Genomic DNA, 14,092 nt, shown 5'->3' on the forward strand with positions numbered 1-14,092 from the left:
AGGTTTATACCGCAAGCAAAACTGAGCGAAACAAGCGTCGTGAACGGAGACATCTCCCGCCTTTCCCCAGTCCCCCTCGGCTGGTACGCTCGCTCGAGTTTGTTCATTTACCTGTATGTCAATAAACGATGGCGAGGCCCGCTCGATATGTGGATTACTTTCTCCAATCTTAACTCGAACTCTGTACATACAGCCAGGCTGAAACGGAAACGAAACATTGCTTTACAATACACACCAAAAGACTACAAGTATATCCCAGATAGACTGACTATTAAGACAAATGCTAACTTCAAACTAACGACGTTTGAATATCAATACTACACTAAGCTTTTTACTGATTGTACTCCAGGCAGAACCTGTTTACAATGGATACTTTTAGTTGGGAACCAACATTTCGTTCTTACTTCTACAACTACTAACACACCAACATACTCTCGCTTCTTAGTACCGTTTAGTATGATGTTTAGAAAATTATCTCGCAAACATTCCTTGGAAATAACCTCAATGCAAGACAGAGATCAAGGGGCGTTCGACAACAACAGAAAATGATGTGCTAGAGACTGACAGCAGCTCGAACAAACAAAAACTGCACACGTTTTAGAGCAGGGATCACTTCAAGAACAGCTCATCAGGACTAACTGTTTGCGCTTGAACTAACAAGGCAACCATTGAAAATGGTCAATAAGTATTTAGGTTGAGTGGCTTTCATTTGAGTTTCCAAATAATTTTGCTCTTGCTTTACTAAGCTCTGTGATTGGTTGGCAAAACTCACGCCACTTTAACGACCAATGAGAAGCAAAACCAAAACCAAAACCAATCGCGACTTGGTAGCACGCGTTTTCCCGCGCTTGGCGCGGATGTCATGAATTTGTTTCGAATTCTGATTGGTTCATTATGCTGTGTACGTTTGTTGCAATTGGGCAGAGCAATTACTTCGTCTTAGCTTTATGACACTCGAGTGAAAACTGCTCTTTAAAGCATTAAGCCTAAACTAACCTGAAGTCCACGAAGCCGATATTGTCCGTCTTGATCCGAAACTGTTTCTTCTTGAAAAGATTCGCAGCTTTGTAGCCCAACAGCCTGTCAATTGACATTAAATAAAACGTGTCTCAGCTACAGCGTTATGCTTTATAGGTAAATTATTAGGCTCGATTACCAGCCGCTGTTCGGGAAAATGAGCCCGCACTCATCCCCCCCGAAGGAGCGGCTGGACGCGTGCGATTTCCTTTGTTGGTTTTAGCCAATCATGTTCCCGCCTGCAGATTTTCGTCTGGCAAGGATTGTCGCATAAATTATCACATCAAACAGAGTTGTCAAAATGGCGGACGATGTCAACAAGATGAATTTGGCTTTTCAGCGAGTTTTAGGGCGCTTTCCATTCGACCAAAAATTCCGGAATGAAATTTCGAGTATTCCATCTGACGAATGGAACAGTATTTTCCGGTTGGTTTGAACCAAGCCGTCCCAGTCCATCACGTACCAAGAATTTTCGTGCGAAAATACCAAATAAACAGGGGAATCAAAAAATGACGGACTCTTTGTCTATTTTACTTGCTTTAGAGTTGCTCGACGACTATAAAGTTGAAATAAGCGAAGTATTGGACGAGGACGACGACATAACGCTGTTCAGTGTGGGTAGCTCCTAATTGCGTAGGAATTTAAACCGAGTCCGCGACTACTTTGAGGGCACGATACCTCTCTATTTTCCTGACGAATTTAAGACATTGCGCGTAGCTTATATGCATTTTCGCACTACTTACGAAAGTTTGCCGTGGCTCCGGTGCAAAAGTGGTGCAAAAGAACATTCAAATTATCTGTCGCATAATAACAAGCGGAACACTGATATTGAGCAGAAGAATTGGAAGCCATGTTGAGTTCGATTTCCGGGCTCTGAGAAACTGGGCACGAGCAGGAATGGTCGAATGGAACGGAATTTTCCGGTTATTCCGATTTTCCGGAATTTTAGGCCAACCTCGCGAGGTACACCCAAAATTTCGAAATGAAATTCCGGAAAATGTCTGTTCCATTCGCTCCCAAACCCGGAATTTCCGGAAATTTTGGTCGAATGGAAAGCGCCCTTAGAGTCCTTTAAACTTCAAAATTGAAAAGATTCTCAGCGAGAGGCACTGCAACACATAGTTAAAGGTCAAGATGTGTTCATTATTCAACCAACGGGGTCTGGAAAATCATTGATTTTTCAGTCCTCACCGATCGTTTTCGACACAGTGAGACCTTTGTCAAATGCGAAGTCGATCGCACTTGTGATTTCTCCCCTGCAATCTCTTCGGGGAGGATCACAGACCGGACCCGGGAGACGGCGGAAATCGAGCCTAGTAAATTATCTGCTGCACTCTTAATGAAACAACAAACCTCGACTGCTATGCTTTTTTCGGGTTCTCCATTAAGTGATGAGACGACACCAAAGCAGCTAGAAGAAAGAAGACAGTAGCTGTTTTAGGAAAAATGAACACTTTTTTGCAATGCACTGTGGAACAACCTTCGTCCACAAATACACGCTAATGAGTTGCATGCATTTCATGATCAGAAGCCATAAACGTGTCCAAGAGTTGTAATCCTCAGCCAAACACAAATAATTCATTCTGTCATATGAAAACGAAAAAATGACTCTATCTGAGCTGAAGTACCCAGTTCAGAATTTATAACGTGCATTTCTTGACATAAGTGATATGGACTGCAAAAGTCACACTTTACATACTTTGCTGCGAATAGGCTATTTTCGAGTTGCTTTAAGCCTCATTATGAAAGTAAGGCGAAACGGGCAAAAACGCGGATGACCGAAAAGGAACCGGAAAGAGCGTGAGGACAGGTGATAGTCTCCATTCCTGCCACGCATTGATTTCTCGAGGACTAGCTCGAGAGCAAAATGGCAAAAACAGGAGAATATTTTGTGGTCTGCTCGGATAGCTGCATGATAATCCCTAGAAATTTCGTAAGCGTTAGAGCTAGCAGTGATGAGCAGCGATAGTACTGATTCACTGGCTACAATCAAGGACAAAAGGGCTTGAGTCAAATGTTACAAAATACGCTATAAACTACTAATTTAGTGCGACCTCACTAAAGAAGCCATGTTTATTTATCCCTTTACAACACATTTTACTCCCCCACACCCTCCCCCAATACAATGTTGAAGTCCACAAAGCATTCTTCATACACGGGCTCAAAATTGTAAGGGGGAGGGGTGGGGCGGGGTCGGGAAACGGGATTTTCTGTTCTCATGGGCCATTTATCTGTCGCATACGTAGGGATACACCGTAATAGACCATATTCGTATTCTCGGTATTGAACTGGATCGAGCTTGTAATGGAGGCTCTTGCGGGGGAATATATAAGAAACTATTTGCATGTGAAAAGATTTCCCCGCATAAGCCTCGTGTGCAAGCTAGTTCCAGTTCAATACCGAGAATACGAATACGGTCTATTGCACCAACCCTTTTGTATTTGATTGTACATTCTGAGTGATTTTACCTGAATGCAACTCTTTTCCCTTTCACTTGCAGCTGAACAGTTGAGCCCTCACCCACATCAATCATCTGATGAAATAACAGGACACACGAGTTACCCTAAGCACTGAACGAGAACCAACATTCAACTGGTTCAATATGGCAAACCCAGTTTATTTTCCTCCTATTAACCCTTTAAGCCCTAACAGTGATCAGCATCAAATTTCTTCTTGTAACATCAATGTCTATTCAGCCCCTGAGGTCATGAGAATTAAGGATATGATCACCCAATAACTTTTCCACAGTAGTTTTATAAGAAAAGTATGGGGACAAGCCAGGAGAATTTGTTCCTTGATATTAGGGGTTATAGGGTTAAACCTTTAGCCCCTTTAATGAGTGAACTGCTAACCGTTAAATGCGTCATTTACACTGATAAATTGTGTCCCGATAGAAAAGTCAAGATGGCGGACCAAGAAATGCCCAACACATTTTGCAATATTGTGTATCAAAACGAAGATTTGGAATGACCGTGTTGTCCCAGTGTAAGAATACAAACGTATACAGCTGACAAACCTGTGAAGCAGGTGAGAATGTGTATTCCTTCAACATCGGACGGAAAAAGTACTGCCCCGGTCCCTACAAAACAGCAAGCAAGTCAGCCTTTACAACAAACACAAGTCAATTCTTGGTCAGATGCCAGAGACCAGAGTATTTTAACTATCGCTTACTCGACTCCTCACTCAGACTTGCAGCTCTGGAACGATGCCCTGGCATGGACAAAAAATATGGAATTTAACTACATGTTTAACCTTATTGATGCCTGTAAGAAAAATACTCCTTTTTCCGTTCTCTTCGTTTGAGATCACAGAGAAACATCCCCAGTCTTTCTTATTACACATTAAATTTTTCTAACAGCTTGAACGTGGTGCTGAAGAGAAATCGATAAATCGATTTCTTTGGTGTTCATATCAGGATCCCATAGTGATCCAATTAAGCCAATAAAGTAAAATAGAAATACATAAATGCTGTTTGTATATTAATTGTACGCAACGAGTTTTGTGATTGGCTTATTCTTCTGCTTGTGTTTCAAAATATTCCTTATCGGGCTAATTAAAATATTTTGCGGTAGTCCCACTAAAGCAAAACGATTGACATCGCTCGAAAGAGCACCTTAAAATTAGTAAGAAAGCCACGTTTAAGAGTCTTGGCTTTTGAAATAACGAAGATATAGCTTTCTAAGTCTGGAACTATATCTTCGCCTTTTCAAAAGACAAGACCCTCAAACTTGGCCTTGTTACTAATTAAGGTGCTCTTTCCTGCAGTGTTTATGGCTTTTCATTACATGGCCTACAACAAAATTTTAAATTACCACTATGCTAAAGGTCTATTCCGTCAACAATTATCGAGGCTTAGCAACAGCGACTCACCAAATTAGGAAAGACCATGGTGCCATTGTCCAGCGTAAGATTATTGCTTCTGAACTGTCCAGCACTGAGCGACAAAAGAACTGCTGATAGAGGTTGGCCATCATCATCTGTAACCTGTGTCATAACAAAAGATCCTTAAAGACCTCAGTGACTTATGAACAAATTTCTCCAGCAGGCCTGCACCTCTCAAAAGCTCTATTTCCACTGGACCCTGATAACCTGCAGCTGCATTGTTTTTTAGGGTTGGGAGCATTGTTCTATTGTTCGTTCTTTTGTCCTCTTGACCAACCATGTAAGACGTTGCAAATGGTGCACGTTGCCCTGGTTTCTCTCAACTTCATAATCCGGTTACAAGAAAGAAAAAATTCAATTCCCGTCCTGTGATCAGAATCGCCTAACTCCGCCAAATTCTAGCTGACCCACATTTGGAGATAGCAACCTTTCCGAAATTCCCACCCCGCCTGGCTATCTTAACTACAATATTGTCTCTAAGGAAGGTTTTAAAACATTTCATATCTGTATCTTGGAGTGTCAAACTTCTACAGTTAGAGCGGTTTTCAATTAAGTGTCGAAAGTAATTTCCCGTTTGCTTTGGTTTTGCATCACTACGCTCTGTGATTGGTTAACAAAACTCGCGCCACTTTCTCAACCAATGAGAAGCCAAACCAAAACCAATCGTGTTTTTGCCGCACGCGTTTTCCCGCGCTTGGTGCCAGTTACATGAATTTGTTTTGAATTCTGATTGGCCCATCGTGTTGTTTACATCTGTTGCGATTGGCCAGAGTAATTACTTTGGTTTTGGTTTTACGACACTCAATCGGAAACCCCTCTAAACTGATTACCATGGTTGTTACACAAACAAGTCAAGTTGTTTGAGTCATGCACAACCTTATAACGTAAATCACATGACCAGAGCAGAGAAAGCCTAAAATGCAGGTAACCTTGGTCTGGTTTAGGGTAAGGGTTTCAGAGTCCCAGCGGCTCACCACCACCACCCGGGTGCCAGTGGCACTAATGTGACAAACGAACATGAAGTGAAGTGAAAATAAGGGGACAGAAAGGGAAACCCCAGGTATAGCTCTTGGGATATGTGAATTTCACAGAAGTTTTTAGACGTCGTAGAAAACGGAAGTCTGTTTCCCGAGACGTCTGCAAATGTATCTAGACGCCTGTAAATGCCACTTAGCTGAAGCCGTACTGAATATTCAACAGCCGCCATTACACAAAGCTACGCTGGCACGCTCCGATTACTTCCCGTGACATCACACTAACCATTTGCGGACATCTCGGGATCAACCGACTTTCGTTTAGACGATGTCTACAAATAAGTCAAGTGAAATTCACATATCCTAAGCAACGCCCTTAGCTTCTTTCTCTGTCCCCTTATTTTCTCTTGTATTCATCCGTTAGGCGTCTCACCAGTATCTCGATTTGTCCCAGTTTCTGCGCTTTAAAATGTCCTTTCTTGTCAACCAGAGGACTGAGTATAAAACCAGCTTTACTTGCAGTCTATAACAGAGAGTCAAAAAATTACGATTAAAAAATTATTGCAGTAATACTTCAAAAAAAGCTAAATCATTCTCTTCTAAACTGTGTCAGATTGGTAAAAAAAAAAAGGAAGACGAATTAACAAGTATATTAACTCGTTACTCATCTGAAAATACTCCTGGGATTTTCATTGCAGTTTACAACGACAATGGAACAGCAAAGGCAGAATGTCCAGAAATAAAGGTAACTCTATATAAATAAGTTAAAAACTACAATCCTCGGCAACAAATCCCCGTTCGTATAGTGGTTATATATAGAAGTAATGAAGCAAATAACTCGGGTTCGAGGCTTACATTATTCTGATTTTTTTCTTTCTTTTCCTCTTAAGCTTGAAACAAATTTCGCTTCATGTAATTTTAAGTGAGTGTCCAAGTTCAGTTTGAGATGGAAACGTTTTCATCCAGACTACACCAGTCCCTTTCTGGATTACTGAGCTGTAGAGCTAAAGAAGTGACGTGACCTAGACGAGCAAAAACGAGAGGAGACTGGAGGAAAGGCGGGAAACTCACCAAAGAATACTCGATGCCGCCGTGAAGAGGCCCCACTCTGCAAAAAAACATTGTACATGGAATTTATTTACATGTACATTAAACCGTCAATGGCAATTTAAAAAATTGGACTAACAAAATAATAATAATAATAATCATCATCATCATCATTCTCCTTTTCTTTGCCTTTCACTTCTTCAGTATAACTAAAATTCTCTCTGAATTTTCTCACTTTATTCTCAGTTTAGTCTGAAATGTCAGCCGTCTCCTCCCCCTAACCCGAGGAGACGGCTGACATTTCAGACTATTCTCAGTTTCATTTGATGTAAGCCTGATCTGCCTAGATTAGCAATAAGCAATCCTGCGCTGCAGACGAAATTAACCGGCCGTTTTAGTTCCGTCTGCGGCGCAAGGTTGTCAGTCCATGACAAGCTGTTTTTGATTTGTAAAATATAATTTTGAAATTTGAAAGCGTCCTTTGCACGCTCAGCAAGCCATGGGTTAATAAAAGTTTATCTCCATACAACTGACCGATATTTTCCTTGTTCGTCTGTTTGCACCTTGATGTCTGCCATGGGGTGCTTTTCTCCTGAGGTAATGAGAATCTCCACACCGCTCAAGGGCGGAATCACTTGGCCTTCAATGAACACACCTTGTCTGCCTTCAAATTCGACCCAAGCTGCTGGGCAGTCATCTAACACAAACAGATAAGGGGTTTAGTTTCTAAAGACACTGTGGTGCTGCATCGGTGGGGGAGTACAAAGAAATGTTTGGTTTATCGACAGAGTTGATGTACTTATTAGTTATTTAAACTAGTGCATGAAAAAATACCTTTTATCATAAAGACGTTCTTACTACTACTGCACATGTGTAATATTGTATTCCATTGGGATCATCCACTAGATTAGCCTCTGCCATTTGGATGATCCCAACTCACTCTCTATGTAGATGTTACTGTCTTTATCTTTTATGTATAATGTATTTATTTGTATGTGTTAACTTCTAATCTGTATCCTCTGTAAAGTTGAGTTGACTTAGTTCAATTAACTGATCTGGGCATGATCTGGTTATTTCACCATTGTAAAGAGATTTTAAGTGCTGACGTTTCGAGCGTTAGCCCTTCGTCAGAGCGAACTAAGGAACTGTGGGTTGTGTGTGATTTATTCAGTCCGTGGGCAGTGGAGCTACGCTATTGGTGAGAGCATAGTAAAGCGGAAATTACTCGACTAATGTTTTTTGTTTACCACGTTATCGCCAATAACGTAGTTCCACAGCTTACACACGTAATGGATTTTAACATTGAAGCGTTTAATTTTGTCCTTTGGGGGAATAGGGACGGCGCAGTGATGAGAGCACTCCCCCCCCACCAATGTGGCCCAGGTTTGATTCCCGGACTTGGCGTCATATGCGGGTTGAGTTTGTTGTTGGTTCTCGTCGTTGGTCCGAGAGGTTTTTCTCCAGGTACTCCGGTTACCCCGTCTCCTCAAAAAGCAAAATTTACAAATTCCAATTCGATCTGGAGAATGTCCCCAGTTAGTGCTCTACGCTAAATAAGTTGACACTAAAATAACACGATTTATTTTTTTATTATCATTATTTTTAAAATGCTTCTGGTTATAAAAGAAAATAACTTTTTTACCAGAGATGGTCACAACTCTACTTGGAGGGTAAAACAGCAACTCGGATGACATTGGAGTGATCTCAAATTCCTCGCCACGCCTGAACAAAAAAAAAACAAGCAAACAAAATAGAAAAACAAATATTCATCGTCAAAGAAATGTGGTGTTATGTTTTAAGCCTAGTGAATAAATGATAGAGGTATTTTTCAGTCAGTGAGACGGGCATACTCAGAAAAGGAAAAACTACATGTACATCTATCATTTGTTCACCAGGCTTAGAACATAACATTACATTTCTTTCACACATACATGCACCACCTCATATTGACATTTAAATCCTAGCAGTATGCAGGATGTTTGTCCCATGAACCTAAATTAATGACGCTCCCACGAGTCTCCTGTAACTCAGTGGTAGAGCATCCGAACAAGTAATCGGAAGGTCTTAGGTTCAACTTCTGTTGGGAGCACTCGGATTTTCTTTTTCCGGGTTTCCCTGTGTTACTGACTCGAAAACTTACATCTACCAATTAATTCATTAACAGTCAAACTGACATCTCTCTAACATGTGCGTTAGTAACGTAATGCCAGGAGGGTAACTTATTTCTTGCTATTTACAAAATTGTGCTTCTATCGAGTGACTATCAGCTGATAGTTGCCCTGTGGAAATTTGATGTTCTCAAAACAAATATTGGCCTGAGAAGATGAGCATTGACGAATTATACGTTAGTTTACTTTCGCGGGACAACTTAGTGTCCATAGTGAGTTTGTATCATTGTAAATGAGCTGGGCGTGAAAATGATATTAGGGAGCTTAAGTACAGACGTTCGTGAGCCACGGACGGCAGCCGGAAGTCGAATGTTTCCTTTTTTTCAAGCTCCTTACCACGGACAGGAAAAGCTCTTGTTGATGACTGTGGCTTGACGTTATAAACGCGATGGCGTGAAAACGCGGTAAAAAGGGAAAATTTTAATTTCAGGTTGCCGCCCGTGGCTCAAAAACGTCTGTGCTTAAGTTCACTTTTGTTATTTCACTTGTAGCCCCTTAGACACCCTATATAGAAAATGCTGAAAAAGCTCCTGTTCAGTATTTCCTTCAAAACAGCCATTGCTGTAACAACACGATAAAAGACATTATCACACAAGAAAGGTCATTTACCTTCCCCAGTGTGAAAAGTTGTATAACAACTCCTGTTTCAACTCTTTAACTTCACTGTTATTAACGTCTCCTTCTTTCTCTTTGTTGGGTGTTTCCAGTTTTACTGGTCCAATGGAAGTCATCCCCTTGGACTTCAATGACCTTGTTATAATAGAGCAATGGTGTTACATTACAAAACATTACAGTCATTACGGAGTTGGAATAGGAGTAGCCTCTAAACCCATGAGGTGCAAAACCTCCACATGAGACATGAAGCCATGCAGTCTGTTGAGTTTCCAAATACATTTTCTCTGTTTCTTGATATCTTTCTAGAATTTCTGCAGTAAAATTCCAACTATTTTCCTCAATGATTTTTTTCCCGGGGGTTGAGGGGGAGGGGGGGGGGGGGAGAAATTAGAAAGGGGGAACATTTGAGGGAACAAGAATGGGAAGTTTCTTTTATTTGCAGGTATCTCTTATTTCCCTGACAATTTGCATTGTCAGTAAAGCGTGGAAATGGGAGGCGTCTGCATGTAGGCTAGTACTGGTGGGGATTCAGTCTTTCAAAATGAATTGGGCTTAAGAACAAGAACTGCTTACCACACTTGGAAACACTAAGCTATCAGCTTAACACAGATAATCCTAACAGCTAATGTTAAAAAAAAAAAAAACAGCCACTGTGCTCAAGGCTGCTGCCTAACATGAACCCAGAAGCGCAAGAAATTGCTCTGGGCGCCTAAATTTTTGGCATCAACAACTACTCATTTTCACACGTTGGGCTCCTAACTTCTCGCTTATCAGACTTGTGGGCTCCGTGAAAATTTTCTTAGACAACAGCTTTGATGCTTAGATTCAGGAAAGGTAACTATCAGACATCTTTTGAAATCTGAAATTTTGGAACTTTGTCGAGGGCGGGGGAGGGGGGGAACTCCCTAGGGAGGCTGATATTTGGTAGTTGGCAACATTTGCACATATTTTCTCCATGTGACACAGTTGAGGTAAAAACCTTGGTATTAACCTCAGCAACTGTTAGCTAGCTTTCATTAGAACCTGACCTGATGTTGACTTTGATATCATCTGTTTTTGTCAGGGTTTTTATGACTCCAGAAAGCAAATGCTTGACAGCTGTCAATGTTAGGACAGATGGCGCAGAGCTACAAAGTGTAAATAAAAACAAAATACACTGTAAGAATAAAACGACTGCACAGCCATTGGCCTTGCCTCCTATATTAATTTTCAAAACTTCAATTTAATGCGTCATTACACTTTGCCATGCTATTCTAGGAGAGAAAGGGTGAAGTAAAATTTATGTGAGAAGGCATCTCAACTTACGTGTTATAAATGAAAACATCTTGATCAAACTGATGGCATGATCGAGGCATCAGGTTGTAAACTCCTGTTGAACAACATCACAAATTTAGGAGATCTCCAGAAAACATTACTTCCCACAACAAACACCCAAGTCCTGTTTTGCCAATGTGAGTTTTCCTACTACAAGTACTACATATGGTCATCTGGATCAATATTTCAGGATAGTGGCCATAATACTCTTAAAAGCAGTCATTTCAAAACCTTCTAAATAAAGATCACGATGACAAAATAAAGTAATGACCAAACAACTACTTGTTTGAAATGCTATGCACATGGGCTTCAATTTTTAAAGGTACAATTTTTCTCTAGATCCTTGTTCCCTTTGTGGTAAGTGAAGTACTACTAGTTATACATAGCCCTGCTCCTAGCAACATAGCAACATAACCACAGATGTAGTGCCGCTGTTGAGCTCATGTGCTCGCGCTTTCACACGTCTCAGACCTGCAGTTCACACTTGTAACATACAAGTAAGCACAGGCACAAGAAAAGAAAACAGTTTATGTATTAGTTCGCCATAAAGGGTACAAAATATGCAGAAATAACCAACAACAACAACAGATGCAACAGAAGTGGAAAAGAAGGGGAGAGTGTGGCAGGAGGGGGGGGGGGGTAACAGGATGGGGTCCCAATTGACAACATCCCCTTTTCTGGTGCTTGTGGTTACACCTCTGCTTATCCCACACCTGTTCACACACAGTTTCTTATGCTGGAGCTTGTGCTGATTGCATGCACAGATGGGAACCAGCTGGTTGATATTTTGAAAACACACACCAAACAATCAAGATGAGAACTTTTGACCACCTTTTGAAAAGACCATAACATTTGGGTGACAGTAATAGCTTATGAGAGACTCAGTTTACTACAGGTTGTCTTACCTGGCTCCTTTAAACAAAATTTATTGGTGCCTTTCTGAAGGTCAAAGAAGTCCACGTTCTCTTTACCAGATTCCCGTGAGAAAAACTGAAGAACAAAAACAAGTCACACAAGGTGGGTTCAATTAGCAGATATGACAGTTTTGATACAAAGTAGGTCCTGGAAAGATGCAGGCATCAATAATGATGATGATCTTTTTGACAATGATAACGATAATGATAATAATCTGAACAAGTGGGTTAGGGAGACAGGAACGTCTGGAATCATCACCTTGCTTCAGAAAGGTTGTTTATTGGGCACAGAAAAGAATATTGCAAAGAACCCTAAACAACTAAGACTATGGGTTATAGCATGACACTCTGGGGTAACAAGACCACCTGATACCAACTTATGGTGTGAAAATAAATATTAACATTATGGTCAAAACGACAATAGTACATGAAGTGGCAATAATATCGTCATCATCATCATCATCATCAACATCATCATCATTGTCATCGTCATCGTCATCGTCACCATCATCATCATCATCATCATCATCATCATCATCATCATCATCATCATTATTATTATTATTATTATTATTGGTACCCTATTTACTGAAAAAAAGTACCACATAACTTGCAACTTACCAATGTAATATTATGTGACAGGATGCATTTTAAGATGTACCCTGATTGGATGAACTGTAGATCATTGACATCTGTTTCTGACACTTGAAATTCTACAGTTTCATTTTCCCAGCACCAAGACTCCTCCACCACTGTCGCTGTAATAACGAAACATAATCAAAGTTAATGTAAATAATGCCTTGTAAAAATTTTCCAATTGCAGTATTGCAGGGATTTTTAATTACTAACAGTAATAACTGTTACAGTTACTATTCTGGGCTAACCATATTAATTGGTTGACAGAGAAATTTAATCCCAGTGGTGGTGTTTGATTGTGCAGCTGTTTTCCCTGTGACAAAAAGCGATTGAATGCTAGGTACTGTTTTTGCAATAAAATAGTAACAGTAATATACTAAATATAATGAAAAAATGCAGTAATTAATAAATTTTGGGTATTGTTGGTACATGTATAAGTGAAAGATATCACAGTGGCTCCTTACCTCTATATGTTCCTGGAAAAACATCTTTAAAGGTGAAAGAACTGCCAGTCACCTAAAATCAGCAGCAAAATAACTTAAATATTAATTTTATATGTTCACTTTGAGTAACAAATGAATATGGAAAAAGGCAAATACTGTAAAATTCAGTCTGTCTTATTTACTGGTACTTAAATGTCACCAGGAAATTAATTGCTTGCCCACTAGCTAATCAGCATGTTTAGATAAGAAACTAAAAAACTGACAAAATTGACAAACTTGAAGTTCTAAGCTGCAATACACTTATTACCATATAATTTAAGAAGTACAGAGAGCACAACAATTAATTAGTTCCAATGTATACAGCACCTTTGTGTCAGCTTTGGGTAAATTTGGATTTGTTAATGATTGAAGAGAGACAGATACACCAGCACATGAACCATCTGCAAGGATTGGAAAGAAAGAAAAATGTCATCATGCATAATGAAGTTAAAGTTTCCATCAATGGCGCAAAAAATAAACTAACGATATTTTGTCCATACTGTAACAAAAAAATGAATATTTACAGCATACACTTTTCTCAAACTCTTAATAGTTTGTAATGGGTTTGGCTGCGCCTTGTTTTTTCACTTCTCAATGCTTGGAAATCAGATGAAACACAATTCCTTGTATTATTTTGAAATAAACACCAAAGCCAGAGTACATTATTTTGTACCTTAGGTGATATACTATTTTAAGGTACAAAATTCACAAAGAATGTTTCATATATTCATATTAATTTTTAAAGAGTGAGCTGTTTACAAAAAAAGATAAATCCCTAGCCACAGCTTTGCAAAAACATCACTTTTTAGAGTGTTTTTATTTATTTTACCACAAAATAAAGCAAAGAACAAAAAATACATGTTTACTTAAAAGAAAGAAAGTGGTGAGGAACCCTAAAAGGAAACCATAAGGCTTATAATGTTAGCTTTCCTCTCTCTTCCAACTATAACAACTGCTTACTTTTAGTGAACTTTTAATTACATGATTTGTAGCTAGGTACATGGCTAGTTAAAAGGCATAAAAATCTTTCAGATAAATGTCCC

The 14,092-nt window shown here is 39.8% G+C and overlaps 1 protein-coding gene across 1 annotated transcript in view; it reads right to left on the reverse strand.

The window, feature by feature from the left end:
• The window catches only part of LOC146469068 (BOS complex subunit NOMO3-like), a 34,274-nt gene that overhangs the window by 5,605 nt on the left and 14,577 nt on the right, over nt 1-14,092 (reverse strand). The window contains exons 18-34 of the mRNA XM_085123718.1: nt 13,377-13,450; nt 13,032-13,083; nt 12,553-12,689; nt 11,923-12,007; nt 11,009-11,072; nt 10,732-10,830; nt 9,698-9,838; nt 8,563-8,642; nt 7,455-7,617; nt 6,945-6,981; nt 6,307-6,396; nt 4,888-5,001; nt 4,034-4,096; nt 3,486-3,550; nt 2,371-2,428; nt 997-1,080; nt 112-198 (exon numbers count right to left, since the gene is read on the reverse strand). Coding sequence (XP_084979844.1) covers nt 112-198; nt 997-1,080; nt 2,371-2,428; nt 3,486-3,550; nt 4,034-4,096; nt 4,888-5,001; nt 6,307-6,396; nt 6,945-6,981; nt 7,455-7,617; nt 8,563-8,642; nt 9,698-9,838; nt 10,732-10,830; nt 11,009-11,072; nt 11,923-12,007; nt 12,553-12,689; nt 13,032-13,083; nt 13,377-13,450 — 1,493 coding nt within the window. The remainder of the gene's footprint in view (nt 1-111; nt 199-996; nt 1,081-2,370; nt 2,429-3,485; nt 3,551-4,033; nt 4,097-4,887; nt 5,002-6,306; nt 6,397-6,944; nt 6,982-7,454; nt 7,618-8,562; nt 8,643-9,697; nt 9,839-10,731; nt 10,831-11,008; nt 11,073-11,922; nt 12,008-12,552; nt 12,690-13,031; nt 13,084-13,376; nt 13,451-14,092) is intronic.

This window comes from Pavona decussata, unplaced genomic scaffold (genome assembly GCF_977016875.1).
Source record: "Pavona decussata unplaced genomic scaffold, jaPavDecu1.1 SCAFFOLD_127, whole genome shotgun sequence".
Classification (NCBI taxonomy): Eukaryota; Metazoa; Cnidaria; class Anthozoa; order Scleractinia; family Agariciidae; genus Pavona; species Pavona decussata.